Genomic DNA, 24,105 nt, shown 5'->3' with positions numbered 1-24,105 from the left:
CCCCAAGTTTCATGCCTAAAAGGTTTTTCAGTGCTGTGACAGGTGTATGGAGCAACACCCCAGGCCAAGGAGCAACAGGGCACTTTCAGTGCTGCTGTCGGCACGGACAGCACATGCCTCGCTATCAGTTACAGCAACTGGTTCGGCTACCAAACTCTGCTTTTTAAAGAGGAGGAAGGGGGTATATAATAATAATAATAACAATATATAATAATAATAATAATAATAATAATGGGGGGGGAGGGAAAATAGCCTGCCTGCAATAAAACTGGTTTGACGAGTGGGAATAACATTCCTGCTGCACTTATACTCTTATCCCTGTTAGAAATTGATCTAGGATCACAGAGCTCTAGAGACTATATTTTTTCCTCTTTTTTTTTCACTTTTCCTTTTCTCCTTCTCTCCTTTCCTCCTCCTCTCCTTCTGCTCTTTCTCTTCTCCTTCTCCTCTCCCTCGCCCTCCCCTCTGCTCTCCCTCTTCCCCGAAGGAACACGCTATTCCCGAGCCCTGTCCGGGCGGTCCCGGCCGGGGCCGCACTCCCCGCCGTGCGGGGGCGCCTCGCCTCCGCCGCCGTGCCGCGCCTCTTCTCCAGGCATTACGGTAGGAGGGCCGCGCCGCGCCTCTTCCACCTGCCAGCGGGCTTTAAAGTTGCAGCCGGCCGAGACGCGCGATGACTCGGGTCCCGGTGCCCAGGGCGGGTAGGCAGGCAGGCGGTAGCTGCCGCGGCGCATCGCGGTCCCTCAGCCGGGCCGGGGCGCGCCTCCCCTCGGCTTGGGGGGAGTTTTTCTCCGTCGTTCCCGCCTGCCTGCTTTTGTCTTTCCACCCGGTGGCAAAGGAGGGCCGGGGCAGGGCGGGGGGGGGCAGCTGGTTCGCCAAGGAAATCCCCATGTCTGCGGCGGGTCATCTGCGCGGCTCGGCCGCTGGCCCCAGCGCTGCCGCGGATTACCGCGCCTCCGCGCCCCTGCAGCGGCCTGGCGCCCGCGGGTAGTTGCCGGCGCCGCCGCCGCGGGCCCCTCCGGGGCAAGCCATGGAGTCCGGCGCCCTGCCAGACCTCCGCGACGTCGAGCAAAAGCTGGGGCGCAAAGTGCCCGAGAGCCTGGCGCGGCCGTTGCGCGGGGAGGAGCTCCCGGAACGCCCCGCCGCCGCGCCCGCCCGCGGCCCCGCCGCAGCCCCCGGCCCTCGCCGCCGCCGTGCCGTCGCCTTGGCCAGGCTGGAGACGAAACTTCACCTCCTGAGGCAGGAGATGGTGAGTAGCCGGGCGCCGGCCGAGGGGCCCAGCGGCAGCGCTTGGGGCGTTTGCAGCCCTCTCGCACCGCCGCCTCCCTCCCGGCGGCACCCGGCCCTCCGTGGGGAGCGCTCCCCGCAGGGCCGGCCGGGGACTTGGCCGGCTTTCCTCCCGCCCTGCGGCCCGGCCCCGCCGCAGGAAGGTGGTGCTGCCCGCCCCCAGGAGCATCCCGCCGATCCGGCCACGCCGCGACCGCCGCGGTCCGGTGCCGCCGGGGCGGCAGCAGGGAGGCTGCAAGCTGTGCCGCCGGTGCTGCTGCCGCCCGGGCGAGGAGGAGGCCGTTCTGCTGAACGGCGTGGAGGACGTGTAACGTGTCGGCTCCTTTTCTCACAGAGTGGCAGTTCGCTAGTGACTCGCTGTTGGCTTCTGTTCCTCTGTCAGCGCATTAAAAGTACTGAAAGCTGGTGTATCAATAAAATAACACACTACTCTCTCTCTGTTGTAAATGCACTTTCTGCATGGCACCTGTTTCCTGCTGATGACTAATACCTAAAGAGACACGGGATGTTTTGGGGCTGAAAATTTGGCCTGGTATTCAGTAACTCAGTTTCTGGACATTGGTCTTCAGAGACTGATGTAGTTCCAAACAGACTGTGCAGAAGATGCACAATAATTCTTGAGCAAACAACTACTTATAATTCGGCTGAGAGGGTTTTTTTGTCAGTGGTCCCTGATGGGACTGTGCTGTATTAGTTCAAAACTTCTAAGTTGTTTACCATCTTAATGCAGGTGCTTGTCCTACTTTGTATGTCACCATCTCAATAAATTTATTTTTGATGATGCTGTAAAATTTCTTTTTTTTTTTTAAGGCAGACCAAAAAAACATGCTTTGCAAGCAACTAGTGAACACTCAGCAGATATGATTCTGATGATGTGAAGTACTTCAGATGTGCAAGCATAATTGGCTTCTATTTTTATTAGAGTGTGATTGTTATGTGAGGTCCCAAAAGACTGTTTTTGGTAGCAGTTCTTTCCATAGAGCTTGCCACTAAGCTTATTTGAAAACAGTATGGAATTTGATCTTGTTGAGATGAGGATTTTGCTGGCAACATGTTGATATGACTTTATGCAACTGTCTTGGAACTCAGCCGTTTACAGCAAACAAAAATCTCATCCTATGTGAACAAGTATAAAGCCATACCATCAGTCCCTGTGCAACCTTACACACGTATAAGCAAAATATGGGTGGGTTTGTAACAGCTTTTTAAAGAATGAGCTTGCTAGGGGAAAAAGGAAATAAAAATGAATATTCTGAGAGTTAATAGCCAAGATGATGACCTTAATCTTGAGAGGTAACTTATAAATCACACTTGCTATTGTATGGTTTCATATGGTTTAAGAGACACTCACAAATCAAACTATCAGTGTATTTTAGTGTAATGATCACTGTGAATTTCAGTTTTAATGCTAAGTTCCACATTGTCAGCATATCTCATGTTTATTTTTGAATTTTGAGCTTGCACAAGAGTTGTAGAGTGAACTGCAGGTAGCTTATAATGTAAAACTGTTAGGGATGTTGGACTGCAAAGGAGACGAGGTATCCAGAGGTCTTGGCGTGACTGTCTAGACATGTCATGACAGTTAGGCCTATTGGGGGGAAGAGGGGGAGGAACAAGTGACTTGCCCTCATCACCTTTTCCTTTTGAGTTGATCTCTTCACCTACTTTACACTTGCAAATTTTATGTCACAGTCTTCAATTTGCCTCTTCTTCCTCCTGCCACCCATTTTCCCTCTTCTTCCTCCCTGCCCTCAGCATGAACATGTTTTAGTCTCAACATCCTTGACCTCCCTTGTTCTTTGTCACTTCACTGACTGACTTTCACATCTGAACTCATTACTCATGCCAAGTAAGGCGAGTTCTGTTACACACCTCGTCCTGTTTGACTTCTAGTTTGTGTATGCCCATTAAACCACCAATATAATGACTATTTGTAAAAGGTGAAGTATTGGTACTCTGTCTACATCTTTTTCATGCTCTCAGCTGTTCTGTAATCCAGAGCACGAAACTGAACTATCTTCCTGGGGTTTTCCTCTACTCTCTTTACCAACTGAAGGATTTTCCTCTATCCTTAAGTTTTTTTCAGGTTCTTAATCTGTCAGTTTCCCCTCTGCAGTTTTCTTTGTGACATTCTACTGATCTGATCAATTTAAGAACAATATCAATACATGCTACATGCAAAAAATGGAAAAGTTTAGAAGTTTAGAAAACCAAGTATCATCCATCAAGCTATGTTTTTCTACATGCACTATGATGGCAGCTTCTGCAGCCCACTCACTGAACTTTGGATACACACATCTGTGCTTTTTTTGCTTGTTCGCTTCAGGCTTGAGACAACTTTTTGTCAGCATTTACAAAAAAAGGTTACTCAGACATACAAAATCGTGACACAGGTTACTGTGCTGACATCTTCTTTGATGCTGAGTAGTACTGTCTCATTATCTTCTTGTATTCTTGTTTTTGTTAATGAAGATATTTTGGACAGATGTGGCTATTTTCTGTTTTGTTTTGGTGGGGTTTTTTTTAAAACCTGGCTTTATACAAATTGTGCAATTATGCAGCTCAACTTCAGTCCTTTCTCACCGCTATTTTTTATCACAATGACCGTGCCTGTGCTGGCAAATTTCAACTATATCTGACAAAAAAAGCTATTTTATAGATGCTTTTGTGTTTTGACTTATCATTGCATTTAAATCATGGTGATCCCAATGCTCTTGCTTGTGCTAAGGACGTATTTTACTGTTAACTATGTTTTCTCATTGCTTTCCAGCTCATAGCTATTATAAAATACCTCTGTGTTCCCCCAACATCCTTTTGTTTGATAAAGAACAAGGGAAGCATACCTGAACCTATTTGTAATGCTTGGGAATAAACACCAAGCCTCAGCTCAGGCAGTATACAATCCTTCCAGCGACCAGTGTAAATTCAAACATACAGGAGTGGAAGTAGGTGGAAGTTTTTGTTCATTTAAAACCGGAGGGCCACATCTCCTTTCCTGTCAATGCACACTTTGTTCTTCCAAAGAAATTGATCTTCTGTTCTTCCATCCATCTTGTACACGAGAAGCCAGTGCTTGCCTTGCTTCAGAGCAAAGTAGCGGTATCTGTTGGAGTGGATACTTCTGAGGACGAGAGGGATGGTGGAAGCTTTAAGAACTCTCTCTCATTGAGTTGCCGTGTCCTTGGGCTGGGAGAGCGTGAATGAAATGGTGGAAGTGATTACCTGTTCTGTGTCATCTGCTGCAGGGGAATGTTAAGAGCTAAGCATATTATCGTGTCAATATTTGATTTAGAAATGCTGGGTTAGACTATGAGTTAAAGCACCTGACAGATGTGGGGGTGTGTGGCAGGTGTGCATCTTCTGGCTAAAGGCCTTGAGGCTTGCATCTTGCTTCTTCAAATCCTTTTGCTGTTCCTATCCCCTCGAGCCTGATTTTGCTGGTAGTCACTGGAATCACATGCAAGCACCACAAAGTATCTTTCTTGAAATATGGACCTGCTTGGTCAGGCCCCCATCCTGTTTGTTACCTTCAGTTTTCCTCACCAAGGCTATGATGGAGACTGCGGTGCCTTTGAGGCATAAGGCCATCAAGTAACAGAAGCAGCAAGATGTAATTGCCAGTGCGGGTCAAAACGCTGTGCTCTGGTCAGCCTAGGATGTGATGAGTACCTCCTACTAGCCAATGTACCCTTGATTCAGTATGAAATTTGTCACAATGTTAAACTCTTTTACTCCTATGGTATTTTAGGTGGAATCTTCCGTTGGGGGATTAATAATAACCCCTTATAGCTGCAGCCCTCTTTCTGCTGTATCGTGGTGCTGAAATCATCGTTCAATACATATGACTTAAGCAGCTACACACTGCAGTAAATAATCAGTGAAGTTTGTTCTGCAGCATGAAATGATACTGCTTCAAAAGCCGGACTTCTCCTTCATGAGTTCTGGGGTTACTCAAAGGGAGATTTCCTTTAATACCTGAAGAAAAAGAGTGTGGTTTTTTGTTTTGTTTTGTTCATTCAAAAGTTTCCCAAATCAACTTTTTATTGCTTCTTTGAAAGCTAAGAAAGTTAAACAGAGTATAGTCTACATTACATACAATAAAAAAAGTACCATGTTTTGCATCAAAGTATTTCAGGCAGAAAAGGTAAACGGAAGTGGGGGGTAAATGGCAATGCTGAGACTTTTAGAAGAGATTCCTTCCAGTGAACACTGTTGAGGATCAAATATTATTAACGAGTCTGAAGACCAAACCAGGTATTCTGAGTGCGGCAGGTTTTAGAGTGAAAGCATAAAGAAATAAACAATCCTATTGCCAAGAAGATGAGTGTGTCAGATTTAGGCTAAAGCTATTTGAGATAGAGGCATATTCCTATGCTCTCTTGTTAGTTAAGTTTTCTCCCCTTTTGCTCTCCTAGATCTATTTTAGGATAACTCTTTTTAAAAGGCTATTTAACATGGAGCCCTGACAAAATGAAACACAGCTAAAAGTACTTTTTATTGATTGGAATTAAGGCAAATATGATCATTATAATGACAACCCCTCCCCTCCTATCGTTAGCATGTAAACGAAGGTGCAGGTTGGTGGGCAGAGCTGCTGTAACTCTATTCTACCAGGTCTTAAGAGTTTTAACAACTTCATATTTGCTTAGACTTATTAGATCCACAGTTGGGGGTGTGTGTGTGTGCTTTTATTAGTTTCTTTAAAGGACCTTTTTAAAAAAGTCAACAACTGTGACTTGAAACATGTCTTTAACACATACTGTAGGTACAGGCTGCTGCATTCACTATTTGTATGATAACATCAATTGACTTAATTGAAGCCAAGATCTGGTGCAGTGTGTCTAGTCAGCAGTGCAAAACTGTGTTATCAGATGGTGGTTTTCTATTAGATTAATTGGAATTTTTGCTTAAAAACTTGATTGAAGATAAAATCTTAAATATAAAATTACTAGTGGCTAAGCCTCAAGCCCGTGTAGGAGGGTTTGATTAAACTTCGTTTCTTAGTGAGCAGTTATTCAGTGAATCCCTGAAGTGAGGCCCTTCTTAGAAGTAGAAAGAAGGTGTGCAGAAATAGAAATGAACTTATTTCCTCAAGTCCTCCTGAAGTTCACTGAAAAAGCTGGTAATCTTGGATCTTGCTAACGAGTTCTCTCCTTCATGCTCTCTGATTTGCATGATGTGGTAGAGGAGTTTGTAATTTTTACAAACGCAGCTCGGGCAGTGCTATCAGGATGCTCAGGTTAAAAGGGATTTGTTGATTGATCCATAGGGAAAATGATCACATCTGGCAAGAAAAAATTGCGACCTGATTATAGTATCAGAACTTTGCCAAGTTTTCCATCTTTTCAGACCGTCTTTGGAAGGACAAGGTGAGGAAGGTTATTTAAATTAATGCATATTTAAACATATTTTTTGACTGGCAAGTCTCACCTAGTGTTTGGCAAAAGGATCTGAATTGTGGAGCATTTCCATGTTGGATTCAATCAGTGCTTATGGCTGTTCACATTCAGCTATAGCAGCAGCTGAAGGGTTTAAGTCCCCAGGAAGTACAGATGAGTATGTGCTTGCATTATTAGTTACTGCTTGACCAACAGTCTGTGAAACATTGCTGATACCTTAGCTCGCAGCATCGATGTGAAATGCGTCAGTACAAGTGCTTCTGTCTCCTGTGCAGATCATCACAGTGGTGTCAGGGATACTTCACTTAAGACTTCCAGTTAGACTGCCCATGTACAGATGAGACTTTTGCCAGCCCTTATTTCTATAATACATTATAATTTCATGATGTTTCTTTCCTGATTACTTTGTTTCAAGGGTAGAGTAAGCATTTTGGCTTTGAAGTTGCTTTTTAAAGTATGATTGCTGACAATTTGTAATGAAAAGATATGAAGACAAAACTCTTCTGCACAGAGTTCTACAGTTTAAGTGACTTGTAATAGCTTTTAGCAAATAGCTTACAAACTTTGCCCCTTGTCTTCTTCACATGGCTCCTTGTGAAGGGAGAACCTCCATCCTTTTTGTAGCTGCCCTTTAAGTGCTGGGATACTGTGATGAGGTCCCCTCTAAGACTTCTCTTCTCCAGGGAGAAAAGAGCTAACTCCTTCAGTCTTTCCTCATAACGCAGGTTCACCAGCCCTTGATCATCATAATTTTGTGTGGATACTTTTGTTTTGTGTGGATACGCATGGCTAACAATAATTAAAAAGTACCTTTTGTGCATGAGCAGGAAAAACTTGAAATGCCAATATTCAATTGAGCAGAGGTGGTGGCCAACAAGTGCATTTCTACTCTTTGATACTTTTTTTTTTTTTCCTCCTAACAGTAAGTAGTTAAAGAAAAAGAATACATTTTCAATCAATTTTTTAAGGGTTACAAGATCCTTTGTTCTCTGCCTTCAAGCTCAAAACCTAGTAAATTCCAAAGTGGACATGTTTATTTCCTACATGTTTCATTTCTGTCCATGTCCTGGGAAAGAGGCTGAGCACTGGAATCTGGAGCAAATGAGGATGAAGTTACAGGAGTAAAAGGAAGATCCAAGCTGTTGAAAAGCAGTTGGAATTTAATTAAATTGAGTGTAATTTTTCTCTTGGATTTTCACCTGCATTTATAACCATGGAAGTTGGGCATCTTACATGTAAACAGTTCCAAAAGATAGTTCTCAGATGACTCTAAAGATGAAGTGCTCTCAACAGAGAATTGTAGGTAATCTCATAATAAAAGGGGAACTTTTTTTGTTACAAAGGCAGACTGGTAGCCTTTGTTTTCCAGCCCTCACTCTCGTAAGTGGGGCTGCTTGTTATAAGCATTTACCCATGGTGGATTACTCTATGCCTTCATGCCAGTTCCATGTGTTGACTTTTGACTTCAACCACCCACTTATCCTTACTGGTGTGGAATGGAGCCTGAGATGGCATCAGTGTATCACTTAGTTTCTTAATTTGAGAAATCTGTAACTATTTAGGTAGCCATTTTAAGGCCACCTTGGATCAGAGGAACTGTCCCCTACACGGTCTGTAAGCCTCTGTATAGATATTTTTAAATTCTTATTAAACACAGGTAACAGGCAGTGCTTGAAACTTTAGCATGGTTTTTATGAATGCAAACTTTCTGTACTGGAGTTGTGTAGGAAAGTGATGACTTTATAAGTTGTGATGACTCAGAAATAGCTGCACCAAATATTGCTCTAAAGTAACTGCAACAAGAATGGCTTTTTTGCATGCTTGACAGAAAGCTACTACGTTATTTACAATACTGAAGAAACTGTTAATTGCAGTTGTTAAAAGCATCTAAAGAAGGAGGCAGGAGTAAATTTGGACTAAAGTATGAGGATGTCCATCAACACAGCAATTCTGAAGAACAAGATTACCCAGTTTTGGCCAATTAGTTTACTGAATGCTTAAGGGAAAAAAAGAAAAAGAAAAAATAAAGAAAAGAAAAAAACCCAACAAAACAAACCAAAAACCAAACCAAATTTTGTAAGACTTTCATATGTCTGATTTTCTTGTTAGGAAAGTCAGGATATGTTTTGGTTATTTAAGCTGTTCTGTCTTGCTGTCCTGTGGCCTTGTACGTACTGTAGTTATTTTCAAGCACAGTTTTGAACTTGTCATCCTTGTCATTGAATAACTTCAGTTAATGCCAAAAGGGAATCATAGTACTAAGAATTTTAAACCTGTGGATCTTGGTCTTTTTAGCCACTTCAGAAAAATATTGACTTTTTTGTGGCAGGCAGGATAAGTTGTTCAAGGACTGGAGAAGAATTGGAGTGAGAACTGGATAGGAGTGACTGCTGTGGAGTTTGAGGAGGAGGTTGAAATATTTGTTCTGAAATATATGGCTGCAATAAAAGCCAAGGAGGAGATTAATTATTAAAAATAATGATGTTTCTTTAATGTGGAAGATAAAATATTCCTGTACATCTGTATTTTGCAGTTAAGGATATGACTGTGAGGGGCTCTTCCTTTATCTGCTGAATGGCTACAAACCAGATCTCAATGGGAAACCTGTGTCTGCACTTAGTCAGCATAGTAATGCTGACTATGAAGTAGTAAACCTTGCCCCAAGGGTAAGTTGCTTTCTGAGCTTGATTTTACTCTATACCATGATGCACATGTGAGTATACAAATAGCCTTGGTATCCCTACAGCCAAGTATACTCTTATTTTGCGTCTGTGGCAAGCTGTAGCTGCCCTATAAGTAAAACCTAGAATGACAGAGACAATATTTTTGGTATGCATCCATTGAAACAGTTGCATTGCAATCCACATAGTATTGCTATTTGTTTTGCTGCAGTAGATAGGTGTCTGACTAGGATACTTAATTCAGTAGTTGTTGAATTCACAGTGGCCTCTGTCAAATTAAACCATCGCTAAGGGTTGTGTCTGCAACACGACTGGACTGTTGTGTACACTAACAAGTATTGGTTACTCCTTGCACTGTGCGTGGCCCTGCTGGGTGCAGTGCCCTGTGAAGTGAAAGCATTTAGTGCCTGTAAAGCAATGCTAAATTGCTATTTAACTACTGGGAGTTTCTGATTTTGTAAACACTTTACTGGCTTAATTTGTAATTTTGTTCATATTGTTAGATACCAGCTGCATTCGTGACTAAAATGCTTCCTGAAGGAGAGTTATTTTACTTCATTGCTGCTTTGGCCGTGAAACCTACCTCTCTCTAGATACAGAGGGAAGCACACATCCAAGAATTGCAATGTAACAAATGTGTAGAATGTTTCCAAGGTCCCACGTTTTTACTTGAAGGCAGAAACAAAGGTAGAACAGTTCTGTTGCTTTGCATTTTTCTGAATATTATTTTTTTCTGTCATCCTACAGAATTTCCACTGGTTTGAAGAAATGTTCTGTGTTAAATTGTTACACTGCTTTTTGTAATTCAGATATGTGCTTATGAGACATAGCAAACATTGGGCACAACTCTGTTAATACTGAGTGTTTGTTGAAAAGATTTTTTAATTTACAAAGCTTCCGATTCTGACCTTGACCCTTCTGATTATTATAAATGACTAGGAAAAACAGTCCTGCCAGCAAGAAGGAAACTGTGAAGCATTTCTATGTAAGCAGAAATAGGATCTGCATTGGTTGGCCACTTCTTCAGAAAACTGTTGCAGTGAATATCTACCATCCTTCCTAGGGATGAGACTAACACATAAGTTTGGAAGGGTGCCTGGAGAAGGCCTGTTCCAGCCACATCATAATCCTGAATTTGTTCTCTAAGTTTGGCTGCTAATCCCAACCACTTTCTCTGTTGGGCAAAGTCAAATGATGTGTTTAGAGCAAAGTGCATGATGATAAAGCAGTGGCAATGTTGTGTTTTTATGTAGTTTGGTACCAAAGAATCCTTTCCATGGGCAGGAAGGTTTTCGGGCTAACAGAATTTGGATGGGTCTGCGCAAAAACATGACAACTTCAAGAAGTCATTCAAGGAGTCATTGTAAACTCCAGCTTCAGACTATTGTTCCAGTCTTCCCAAAACTGTACAGTTATGAGAGAAACGAACATGAAGCCAGAGCAATAATTTTTAGAGTACTTTTCCTGATCTGTGACTGCAAGTGCATTTTGTCTTCACAAGGCCACTTCAATCACTGTAACCATTAATGAACTATCTATATGTCATGGGAGAATTGTGCCATACACTGAAATATTTTAGTCTCAAGTAGTGGCCCGCGATTCCTACGTTCCTAGTGTTACAGGGTTAGTAGGAGAAAACTGTCAATCTTGCAACAGTAGAGGAGAAAGCCTCTTTGCAAGAGAAGAGCAGTACTGCTAGCATGCCAAAGTAACAGTAATTTTCTTCAACTTCAAATGCCCATAGAATGTATGTACTCTTTCGTTAACACCTAGCGCTAGTTGCTGTGACTGGAGCAATGGAGTGGAGGCACAGTTGCTGTTTTCCCCTTGGCAGATAAGGTAGCTCACAGTGACCATCATTTCATATGACTGGTTAGGCTTTCACCAGTGCAGAGCAGTAGTCCTTCCATTTCAGAGGTGTGGTGGGTTGACCCTGGCTGAGGGCCAGGTGCCCACCAGAGCCGCTCTATCACTCCCCTCTTTCATTAGACAGGGGAGAAAAGGTACAAATAAAAAAACTTACGGGTCGAGATAAGGACAGGGAGAGATCATTCTCTAATTATCATCACAAGCAAAACAGACCGAACTTAGAGAGGGAATTCATCTTATTTATTACTAAGCAAAACAGAGTAGAGGAATGAGAAATAAAACCAAATCTTAAAAACACCTCCCCCCACCCCTCCCATCTTCATGGGCTCAACTTCACTCCCGGCTTCAACCTCCACCCCCCCTCTAGCGGCACAGGGGGACGGGGAGTGGGGGTTACGGTCAGTTCATCACGCGGTGTTTCTGCCGCTTCTTCATCCTCAGGGGGAGGACTCATCGTTCCCCCGCTCCAGGGTGGGGTCCCTCTCACGGGAGACAGTCCTTCACGACCTTCTCCAACGTGAGTCTCCTCCACAGGGTGCAGACCTTCAGGAGCAGACTGCTCCAGCATGGGTCCCCCACGGGGTCACAAGTCCTGTCAGCAAACCTGCTCTGGCGTGGGCTCCTCTCTCCACGGATCCACAGGTCCTGCCAGGAGCTTGCTCCAGCGTGGGCTTCCCACGGGGCCACAGCCTCCTTCAGGTGTCTCCACCTGCTCCGGCGTGGGGTCCTCCATGGGCTGCAGGTGGAATCTCTACACCCCCTCATCCTTCCTCCATGGGCTGCAGGGGGACAGCCTGCCTCACCATGGTCTTCACCATGGGCTGCAGGGGAATCTTGCTCCGGTGCCTGGAGCACCTCCTGCCCCTCCTTCTGCACTGACCTTGGTGTCTGCAGATGTTCTTACATCTTCTCACTCCTCTTTCCAGCTGCAAAAGCCCTCTCTAACTGTTTTTCTCTTTCTTAAATATGTTATCACAGAGGCGCTGATTGGCTTGGCCTTGGCCAGCGGCGGGTCCATCTTGGAGCCGGCTGGCATTGGCTCTATCAGACACAGGGGAAGCTTCTAGCAGCTTCTCACAGAAGCCACCCCTGTAGCCCCCCCGCTACCAAAACCTTGCCACGCAAAACCAACACAAGAGGAAAAAGAAATGCAACCCGAACAACAATATCATGTTTAAGCTTTTGTCGTTTCTCCACTTAATTTTTATTAATTTGTAGTCTGTTGAAGTTTAATGACAAAATTACTTTAGAAGACCCCTAACCAACCTTTTTCAAATACAACTGGACTTCTCTAGTCCAACTCCGTTGTGTCCCAGATTTCCTTGTCTAGTTCTCTCACTTCCCAGGTCATCCTTGATTATTGGCAAAGGCCGTATTTGTCTTTTCTTACCCGTCTGGTGCAAGTCTTGCACCTTATTTCTTCTCCCCAACTGGCTTACTTGCTAGTATTTCCTCAGTAGAAAGAGAAATGGGAAATGAAACCAATGAACTTGATTCCTTCCTACTCTACTCATACCTTTGGCAACTGCATAGACAGTTATGATTAATATTCTTTGCTGAACTAGGATCAAGTCACACTGCCCCAGTAGTCAGCTATGTAGAAATCTTTGCTAAGAGCAGGTTTAGGTATTAAAGGAACAATATGACATGAGCTAGGGTGGTGCTGGAGAAGCTGAGGTCTGCACCACATCATGTGGATGATGGTTATTAGTCAGAGGAGGGATCAAATAATATGGAAAGACTGGTGGCTAGTTTTGCCCTGAAGTTTATAGTTACCACTGTTTACAGCTGCTACCTTCTCATGAGATGTCCTTGGCTAGAAGTATAAGATTTCTGTTTATTTAACTTTTAATATATGCATTCACTTTATTACCTGGATAATCATGCCTTGTGACCTCCAGAATGTATTACTGCAGTATGTTCTGTAGGAGCCAAAGGGGACCTTTTTGCTTTTTGAGCCAAAAGGGCTCAAAAGCTGCAGCTACTATAGCCTGCAGCAGCCTGCTTGGCTAGTCGTGTTGGCCAAATTCAACGTTTCAGCCTGCTAAAAATGGTACTAGCCTCTTGTTTGCTTCTAGTGTTTTAACCTGGAGTTCCCAGATGCAGGTTGGCTGCTAGCTGTTTGATACCTTCTTAGTGGGTAACAAAAAATATAGTTAACTATTTGAAGGAATCTGGAAGTTTGGAAGGGTATTTTTGGCTGAAAGACTCAAAATAAACAACTTTGCTTCATTTTGTATGAAAGCTCTCAAAATTGCTAGTACATTCAGATGGGAACAAAGACTGTGTATGAACCATATTTTAGCAGGATGGTGATTACACCAATGGGAAAATTTGGATGAAGTTTTTAATGTAGAAGAAAAGGCTGAATCTGAAAGACTTGCAACTTCAAATAGTGCACAGATTAAACTTAAGGAAAAAAAACCCAAAACTTTATTTGATAAGATGTTGACTCATTTTTGTTCAGTAAGGTTGAAAAGATTTAGCACTGAAACATGATGTTCATAAATTTTTCATAGGGAAGAAAACCCCCAGTGATCAGCATGTCACTTTCTAATTCTATTAAAGCAGTTCTAAGAGGACATGTGATCACTTATAATTGCAAGGCCGTCTCGAAGTTCCTTTTTGTTTTTATTCAGATAAACCTTCAGTAAATAGGATGTGAGTTTGCTGTTACTGAAGATTAGGTTGTTAGATTAAAAACGCGCTTTTAACAGGACCTACCTCATCTCCTGGGCCACAGAATTATTACAAACAGAATCCCATGTTGAATTCTGGGAAGATTCAGACAAAGATTTGAATTTTTTTTAATCTTATGTGTCTCTCCAGCACTATTGCGAAAACAGACTTGAATTTCAAGAAAGTTCAGATTTGTCTCCAGTAGTAACATTGTTGTGCCTCAGTTCTGACTTAATGAAACAAGTTGGGGGTTTTTGTTGTTTTTTTTTTTCCTTTTAAAAATAATAATGAGGTGAGGATCACTGTTGTCTCAGTAAAAGCAACATTTTCAAACTTTGGATATACCTGTGAGCAAAACCCATGATCTTTCACTTTTATTTTAGCTCTCTGCTTTTGAGCATGCTTACATAGTGCCAATATTAAAACTAATGAATTTTAAAGGGATGAGCAGGTTTGGAGAGGTCATTAACCAAACCTAATTCAGAAATGAACAGATATTTTATCCAGTTTTTGCACTGTATTCATGTTTTGGTCAAGACAAGCATAAATAAGGCAGAGAGTGAAATTCAATGAAAAAAAAAAAATCTAGATACACTATTGAGCCCCAGTGCTGCCTCATGTTGTTGGGGAAGATACATATAGACCTGTGTTGTGGCTGGTGTCCGTGACACGTTGTAATGATGCTGTGATAGTCTGTCTGCTGTAATGCTTTCTGACACTCACAGCCGATTGTTACCGCTGCATATTGACCTGAATGTTTGCAGTGGTATTATCTTGTCTGTAACATATGTGGGTCCATAGTATGGATTTTTCTGGACATTTTCACCTCGGTTATAGTAGATACATTTCTAAAGTCAGGTGCTGTTTTTATGGCAGCAGTGTGGGGTATTTGGAAACATTTAGTTATAGCTTCCCATAGTATTAGAAACTTTTTGCTCTTCTCAGACCCCTACATTTCCTCACTGCTCCCTTTCACATTCATTCAACTGAGCTTTAAAATAATCAGGACCTTTCTTTTATATTCATTCTTCCTTCTGAGGCTGGATGTTTCTCTCTCTGAATTCTGTGGTGCTTCTGTATTTAAAGACCTGATTTAGCATTTATTTTTTAGAGCAGAAAGTAATGAAATAGGGACTTAGCTAACTAACCTTTATTTTTTTCTGTGCTACTTGGTCTTTGATGTATAGCATGTTTCTCGCTGCTAATCGTAGTCATATGTGCGTAGTAAGCATTTAAATTGTTTCTTCTTTTTCACTGTAAAACAAGAAGATGGCCAAAAAAGTAGAACAAACAAACAAACAAAAAATATTTTCCCCCTGATAATTTTGTGTTATACTTAAGCATACAAGATACCTCAAATAGTATAGTGTTAAAAAAAAAAAAAATTAAAAATTACCCTAAGTGAACGATTCATCCAAATCATTGAGATTTTACTAGATATTAATGCAGATGTTAGGCTATCCACAGATACTCCACAGAAAAGGATCATGCGCATTTCAGGGAGGTGGAAAAAGTCCTTGAGATCCAATTTTTTTATTACAGAGATAATGTAATCAAACAACTGTGCAACTTGTGGTAGCATTCTGTCAAGTCTGAAGGGGATCAATTAGTATGTATAAAATTAACATATTAAAATAGGGTGTTGTAAGAGAAATGTAAATCACCAATACTGTAATTTCCTATACCAGATGATAACCATACTAGCACAATATTTTATTCATATATTTGTAAGAAGTGTCCTTGAAACCCGATCATTAAATTATTTACACTCATTGCTTACTGAGCTAACTTCCTCCCTCATCAAGTTGCTCTGCCTCCTGATTATTCTGGTGGTGGCTCAGGTCTGACCTGCTGTAGATAATGGGTATTTGGTAAATTCAGCTTAAAGAAGGAGAATCCTCTTCTGGCTGATGCTGAATCACACTGTCTCTCTTTCTCCTTCCTTGTTAAAGACACTGTTCACAGAACTATGTTATGTTGCTGCCAAATTTTACAGAAGGACCTGTAGAAATATTTATTGTAAGCATTTGGTGCAGAATTGCACTGGAACTGCAGCAGGTTGAAACAATATCATGACTAGGCTACAGCTTCTTTTTAAACTAGCAAGGTCAAAGGCACAAACAGAAACTGAAGATTTAATGGCTGCTTACTTTCTGAACAGCTGGGACTTCAGTGATTGTAATGAATGCTGCCTAAAAATCTGCTACGAGGGTTTTAACAAATATGGAATCTTAAAGAGAAACAAGAGTATAAATAATCTCTTTTGCAAAAGAAGGCAAAAAGTGATCAAGACTGCTTCTGTAACCTGCTACAATGTTTTTATTGCAACTCATTTTGGAAGTGCAGCTGAGAAGGGTCAGTGTAACTTAATTTGCAGAAATAAACTACATCAGCAATCTGCAACTACTACAATGGGTCACATAAATTTAGCTTTTGTATATGTAGCTTTTGTATGTGCTCCCTTGTTGTCTGAAGATTACCACAAGCCTAAAAAATATGAGGAAAGAAATGGGAAAATGTTCCAGCAGTACATTATAACACAAGTCCATGCTTAAAGAAATGAGATGCGCAAAAAGCTGTTGATCTACATATATGACTGTTGCCTGAAATTTAATTTACCTAAATCAGTGTGAGGTAAATCCCAGTCAGACACACATGGCATAATGAAGAACACTGGAACATCTACCTCAACTCATTGACAGTCTCATCACTGGCAGACTTTGGTCACTACCTCCATTGTTTATGCATATGAAGAAACTGAAGAAATGAGAGACCTCACATATAGTGTCAGGTTGATTGGGTTAGCTGGAATTATTGTAGTGCTGGAATTAATCCAAGCTCGTTGACTTTGTGGTGAAGCAGACATGGAGCATTCCCACAAGCAGTTACAGTTCCACCTGTGCATAGATGATCCCTTCTAGCTAAGGGTAGTAAATGTGTGTTCTTGCTCTCTGTCACATAAAAGCTCCCTGGCTTTTTGACAGGTGATGCTGATGATTGTGTTCAAATTCAGAAGTTAGTCTAGCCGTTCTGCTTTTTCATCTTGATCCTGAAATACCATTGCCCAGAGTGGCTTAATTATGCGAAGAAACCAATGCAAACATCCTGAATCAGTGGGACAGTTTTGAAGTAGGCAAGAGGCTTAAAGTCATGCACATGCATATGTACTAATTAAAGTAGGACGGAGCTCATGCACAGCCTATTAATCATCCTATGCGTTTAAGGACCAGGCATTTGTTTCGTATCTGTCATTTGCGGTTTTATTTAAGACATGTTAAGTGGGAAAAAAAAAGCATTTCTTTTACTCAATGGTGTTGAGAAGCTATTGTAATACCATTCTGAGCTTGCTAATCTTCAAGTGGCATGCTTCATGCTGTACGATAGTTGCTTAATAAACAAAGCCTCTGTGTGTGACTGCACTCGTCCCTGTTGTAAACATGTTAGCTCAGTCACTCCAATTAAGTAATGCTTGCATTCACATATTCTGAATTTTGGACTTTGAATAGGTTTCTTAGGGTCTTTTTAGCTTGCTGTGTATATTCTCTCACCGAATTGGTTGATGGGGTTATATTGATGAGTTTTATATCCTTTTATATCTGCTTAGTAAATTTATGTCTTCGTAAGACTCAATTCAATATTGCCAACCAATATTTATTTTATTTTTCACACTCTCACCTTTCTCCTTGGGAATTAATTTTCTTAGTTGCTTTAAAAATTATTGCTCAGTGTTTGTAATAGCAAAAGTAACACCAGGAGAAAGTGGAATAAGGTTAGCTTTTTTGAAGAAAGAGAATTCTGAGAATTCAAAACAAATTCTTATTTGTACATTGAGTTTTAAGTTGGTTTGGGGTTTTTTTTATTACATCTCAAATGAATTCATGGAATTCATTATTGCATGGAAAACTGAGGTAATCTGCCTTTAAAAAAGAAAGGGGAGGTAGGCAGAGCTGTGTAACCATAAAGCTGTTTGAATGGGAAAGTGGAAAGCTGTCTCTGACACACCCTAGAAAAGGAAAATAGCAGTAGCATTAATACTCCTAAACCATTGTGATCATACACATCTGTTTGGCATGGAAAGATTCTGCTGCTTGAAATTCTGTTTGTAAAATGGATGATAGAGATGGGTATGGCAGTGTTTAACAACGGATGGAATTGGCTCCAGTGCCTATTTCATCTAACCTCTTCACGTGCCAATTCTCTTCTGCAAGACTGCTCACACGCTGAACTTCTGAGTGGCTTTCAGTGGGGTACCATATTTTGCTACTGTTTCCACCCAGCTTCCATTTATTGAGGAATATCTGTCCAAAATTATATTGCTTTAGAAACACAGATTCCATAGTAGCTAGCCGTAGGTGAGTATTTGAGTCCTGCTCAAGATGCTGGGCTGAGGTGAGCATCTGAGCTGAATGACTTAAATAGCTCCATTAACCTGTAAGTTTAAGATTTTGTGTCTTGTACTGACTTATTTCACTGTGCTCTGGCTAAAAGATTTGTCTTGAAGGGAATACCTTGTTATTGAGGCTCACTCATTTCCTTTCCTTTTACTAGTGGGCTCTGTACAGCACACAACATAGAAGTGTTGAAGAAAAAAAGAAACTAATATCTTTTAAATGAACTTAGAGTATCTTTTCCTCAGATCACATTTTATGGTTGCCATTAATATCCCTGCAGACTTCCTGTAGTTAAAAGAAGAAGCAGCTGCAGCATGCGACCCCAGGAATCTAAAAGAAAGTAATCTTCAGAAAGGAACTAGAGTTGCACACAGCTTTGGTAGATTAAAAAGGATATATTGAACAGAATTCTTAGCTTTGTCATTTTTGGAGGGGAAGGGGACTCACTGTGTTTGGAGCTGGCTGGAAGCTATGTCCACAGAACATGCAGCAGGAAAACGCAAGTCCATTCTGCCTGTAGTCAGAGTACAAGTGCAACTTTCATCCAAAAGCAAAGTAACCAGGCTATGGACAGCTAATGCACTATTTTGGGTGACTGCCAGTAAGCGATAATTGTCTTTGTTAACAGCCCTGGTCATTAAGAGTTTTATTTTAAAACAAATAACTGGTCAAGTCCTTTTTTTAAAAAACACTGTATATATAAAAATAACATGAATATTTGTAGATATCTGTGTATACATATATGTACACAGATGTCCGTATGTTTTTATATATATGTAAATTCTCTTGAATGTTGCACGTGTTATTATGGAAGACCATAAGCAAGGCTAGTTGTGCAAGGAAGAAATATCTTGTTAGAACAACCAGTATGAGAGGGAGGGAGGCACAGACAGGTGTTTAAGCCAGTAATCCCTTCCAGACTGAAGATCTGGTTGTGTCTGAATGCTAATCTGTTCTATCCATCTATGTTACCAGACTGCATTACTTGAAAGATGCTCACTGTCAGTTTAATTTCATTATTTTCTCTTGCCATGACTGGCAGTTTAATGTTAAACCTTTATGATCCTTCCTGGGGATCTGCACTATTGTGATTATACAAACTAAGCAAAAAGATATAAAAGCTAGCCTATAACTAGAATTCCTTTTTTGCTCTCTTGTCACAATTTGTTTCTTCTGTACACCACAAGTTTGTGCTGAGGACTGATAAATATTCACACACACCTTCCCTATGGTGGTGCTGTGCTCTACCTTTAACTCAAGGAGCAGCTGTAGAAACTATTCTGAAATACCTATATGTTCTATGATACACTCTGTTTAGGTTATTTCTGAAATGCACCTGTTACTGTGCATAACAAATGGAGCCGTCAAGCATGATGAGATTTTACTGTGTTTAGTTGACGTGCTTCGTCCAACATGTACATGGGTTGCAGCTACATAAATGTGAACAAATGTGATTGATTGTGTCTGGGCTAAAGCAGATAAGAGGCAAGAAATGTCATAGTGACATTTTTGTGTTATTAAGCAGATGATGAATTAAACCATGTTAAAGAAAGATGACACTTGGTGGACTACTTTTTAATGTTTGCCTTAGGAAAAGCACACTCTTGATATGGGAGACTTGGGACAACATGGTAGCTTCGAGGAGGAAAACTCAAGTACACAGGAATGCAAAGAATTACTCCCAGTAAGGCTGTTCCACAGAAATACTGAAGCTGTGGGTGTATTTAGAGAAGAAAATTATTTCCTGTGAACTGAATCTGAAGTATATGAGATGTCTACTTTATCTAAAAGCGACTGTTTCATTAGAGGCGTATTGGTGCTAGCTCTGTTAAACATTTCCTTAATCAGCCTTTTGGGAAATTTGCTGTCTCCAAGCTTGCTTATATTCAGCAAGTTGCTGAAGTCTGTAGTTGCATTTCAGAAGTCGGGTAATTTGCTGCTTTCATGACAGCCTAGTTGCTGAGCAAATGGTTTACAGTGATTTATGGGTAGGAGTAGAGGAACTGGCTTGAGCAGGAGGGCTACAAAATGGTCAATCTGTTTTCAGAACCTCACATCTGAAACAATGATAGATGGACAATATTGTTAAAACTGTGAATGGTAAAGCTCTTTTGCACAGTACCAGGTTAGCTATGTTAAATCCCATGATATTGGATTGAGGATAATTCAGAAGTCATTCTGGAGACTGGGGAGGGAGACTGGGAGTTGTGAGAGTTGCATAGACAGTATATTACTAGCAAAGCTTGAAATCTATTTGTGTGGGTTGACCGTGGCCAGTAACTAAGCACCCACCAGCTGCTCGCTCACCTATCCCCCTGCAGTGGGATGGAGGAGACAATTGGAAGAACAAAAGTGAGAAGAACTCATGGGTTGTAATAAAGACCATTTAGTAAGAGAAGGAAGGAAGGAAGGCAGGAAGGAAGGAAGGAAGGAAGGAATCTCCCACCAGTAGACTGATGCCCAGCCAGGCCCCTAGCAATGGCTACATTGGAAGAACAAACCCACGAGGTTTACTGCTGAGCACGACATTATATGGCAGGGAATATCCCTTTGGTTAGTTTTGGTCAACTGTCACAGCTCTGTCATGTCCAAACATCTTTCCCAGCCCCAGCCTGCTTGCTGAGGGTGCAGAGTGAAAAACCGAAAAGGTCCTGATGCTGCGCGATCACTGTTCAGTGACACTGAAGCACTGGTATGCTGTCAACACTGTTTTAGTCACAGGTACAAGCACAGCACCCTACTGGCTGCTATGAAGCATCCCAACCAGAGCCAGTACAATCTTCTGCAGTATCAACAGAATAAAAATACATTAAAATAACTTTTTGAACATGTACCAGTGTAATTTAAGCTATTAAGAAGATGGCATTTGAGTATGGAAAGAACCATGTCCAGACTGTACTCGGCAAAACAAGATACAATCTTTGCTTCCTGAGAATACTGATTCCATTCCAGTCCATTGTGGATGAACAATACAGGTGCTATATTTCTGTATAATAATTGTGGACTTGGAGAATAGCATAAAATATTTGTTGTCTGGTATGACAGATCTTACTTGTTTTCCTCCTTATTTCTCAATTTAGTGAAGCTGATCAAATTTTTTATTTACTGTATTGTCTTTTTTGAATTAATAGTCTGAAAGTTAAGATGTTAGTGCCCTGTAGAAGAAAAACATGTAATATATGTGTATATATCAGACATTATGGCACATGTATTTTTTGTAAAGAAGTACACTCAAATTATATACAAGTATTTTCCAAATGCATGTATTAAAGCAGTGACATATCTGCATGTAGTATGCTTGATTAGTACAATTGAAGGATGTAAAAACATGTGATAAAATATGACACAAATCACATGCTAGACATGGTATCCCTATGGATTAATCTGGATTAATTTTTTTTCCAGTGCTGTATGTTGGCACTATGGCAAGAGTTCATCTAGGCAGAGGTCTTACTTGGAAGTGATGAGACTGGAAGTGTGTACTGGAACAGGTTGCCCAGAGAGGTTGTGGGTGCCCTATCGCTGGAAGTGTTCAAGGCCGGGTTGGATGGGGCTTTGGGCAACATGGTCTAGTGGAGGGTGTTCCTGCCCGCGGCAAGGGGGGTTGGAACTATGTGGTCTTTAAGGTCCCTTCCAACCCAAACCATTCTATGACTCTATGATTCTATGTGTCTGTTGTGATGTCAAACATGTATTAGTGCTGAGCTGCTGTTCAAAAGTGCTGGAGAGTTAACTGGGTCACAAACTAGCATTATCTTCTCACAGTATGTGTGTAAGTAGCTTCTGGCTCTCCACACTTGATATTATGGTCAAACTCAGAATCATCTTCAGTTTGTCAGAGTACCTCTTCAGTATTTTCACTCGTTTCATGTGATGAATAGGAGGTCACACAGATTTTTTTTTTTTGCCAACACTTGTGATGTTTCAGATGAAAAGAAAGAGGCAACAAATAAAACCTTTAGGCCATACCTTTATGTGTCATCTCATTGTGGAAATTTGAGTAAAACAGTGGCTTATAAAGTTTGTCTGTTAAGGAAAACATGAAGTCAGTTAATTTAAATATATCTGTGAAATGCAGCATTGTAATATTCCACTGTGCTTTACCAGTAACACTTCTGTGTGTATGCATCAGCCACCACAACTAAGTTGGAAAGTAGGACTTTGTGCTTAATGTGTATTTTTTATTTAGTTATTTTGGGCAAATTGTTGCTCTGTATTTTAATCTATAATAAGTGGTTGACTGTCATCTCATCACCTTCATCTAATATGGGTTTAAATAATTGGAAATTTACAGTTTCAATAAGTTCAATATTTCAACTCTCAGACATTTACACAGCAGCTTGCAACTTAAACTCAGGCATAGTGTGAATAAAAGTTAAAATTCCACAAGCCTTTTTCTAAATGATGCACTTCTAAAAATTTTAGGTTACCCAAGTAACTATAATAAAGATAATTTGGGGTGAATGCTTAGCTGCCTGGATTTGCTAAATAGCTTACAGTAATTGTAAATGGAAATGGGTTTGTGTCTTGCTTCTCTGAATAATGAAAAGCTATCTCCAGGAGTTGTCATAGCAGCTGTGTTTCTGATCTAAATAGCATTGTACTAGTGTGCGTACAAGTCTTGTCATTGACTAGCATTCTCATGAATGGACTGCTTATGTAGTCATGTTCCCACTTGAACTTCATTGAAAGAATTAGTATAGCAATACTTTAACATTTGGGGTGGTTTTTTTACTAATTATTTAAATAGATTTATCCTAGATATGAAAGATGGATTTTTTCCTGTGGTTTTTTTTTTTAACCCATTCATTGCCTCCAGCCTGCTATTTAGAGTTTGATTTTGAAGAAAATGAGTAATTTTTCTAATCACTTTTGCCTTGTAGGTTAATCTCAGAGCCACCGATGTGAAGCTAATGCGCCAGCTACTCATCATCAATGAAAGTATTGAATCAATCAAGTGGATGATTGAAGAGAAGGCCATTGCCAGCAGAGGTAGCAGTTTGAGTGGCAGCCTGTGCAGCTTGCTGGAAAGTCAGGAGACATCCCTCCACGGCAGCTGTAACAGTTTACAAGACTGTAGTGATGGACTGGATGGAATATCAGTGGGGAGTTATTTGGACACCTTAGCAGATGATGTCCCTGGTCACCAAAGCCCTTCAGATATGGACCAGTTCAGTGATTCTTCTATTATGGAGGATTCACAGCCTCTGCATAAGCATCCCAAAATTGATTCTGATGAGTACTACTGTTTTGGTTAATAAAAAACAAATTCCAGCGGGACACAACTGCACTTGTACTTATCCTCTTTCTTTGCTGCTATTTTATTTCATGTGCAACCCCCTCCAAACTTCTCTTGGAAGGAAAACATAATATGATACTTTGATTCCACTTCATAACTTTTCTGTTGCTTTTAATACATTTTCTCCTTGATGGGTTCGGCTTTCCTCCTCCTTACCTCTTCTTTTTTCATAATTTATTGTCGCAATTCTTCTTTTTTTGTTTTTATTTTTTACAGCTGTATTTACACATCTTTAAAAGTGGTGAAGGAAAAGCTTTATCTTTAAAATGAGACATCAGGGAATGAAAACAACAATTTTGTATTTGTTGGCAATAAAATATCTTCTGATAAATATATATTGTGGTAAATTTTCTTGACTACCAAGTTTGGCCTTTCCAAAGACATTCTTGAGCCTTAAATCTGAATCTTGAAAATACTTTTACCAAATAATTTTCGTTTTGTAAGCAATGGTATTTGATTCTGTTAAGCTGTCTTCACTTGGAATATAAAATATCCTAAACTTT

The 24,105-nt window shown here is 40.9% G+C and overlaps 1 protein-coding gene across 1 annotated transcript; it reads left to right on the top strand.

Moving 5' to 3' along the window:
- Positions 1-643: 643 nt before the first annotated feature.
- LURAP1L (leucine rich adaptor protein 1 like) lies at positions 644-24,105 on the top strand. The gene is made up of 2 exons (XM_075740998.1): positions 644-1,246; positions 23,187-24,105. The coding sequence occupies exons 1-2, from the start codon at positions 1,028-1,030 to the stop codon at positions 23,559-23,561; spliced, it is 594 nt and encodes a 197-aa protein (XP_075597113.1). The 5' UTR covers positions 644-1,027; the 3' UTR covers positions 23,562-24,105.

This window comes from Balearica regulorum, chromosome Z, assembly GCF_011004875.1.
Source record: "Balearica regulorum gibbericeps isolate bBalReg1 chromosome Z, bBalReg1.pri, whole genome shotgun sequence".
NCBI lineage: Eukaryota > Metazoa > Chordata > Aves > Gruiformes > Gruidae > Balearica > Balearica regulorum.
Note: the sequence above shows the minus strand (reverse complement) of the source record. Positions and strands in the feature narration are given on the sequence as shown.

Coding starts and splice junctions, on each gene's coding strand:
- LURAP1L (XM_075740998.1), top strand. CDS start 1,028: ATGGAGTCCGGCGCCCTGCCAGACCTCCGCGACGTCGAGCAAAAGCTG. Junction 1,247..23,186: donor ACCTCCTGAGGCAGGAGATG/GTGAGTAGCCGG, acceptor TTTGCCTTGTAG/GTTAATCTCAGAGCCACCGA.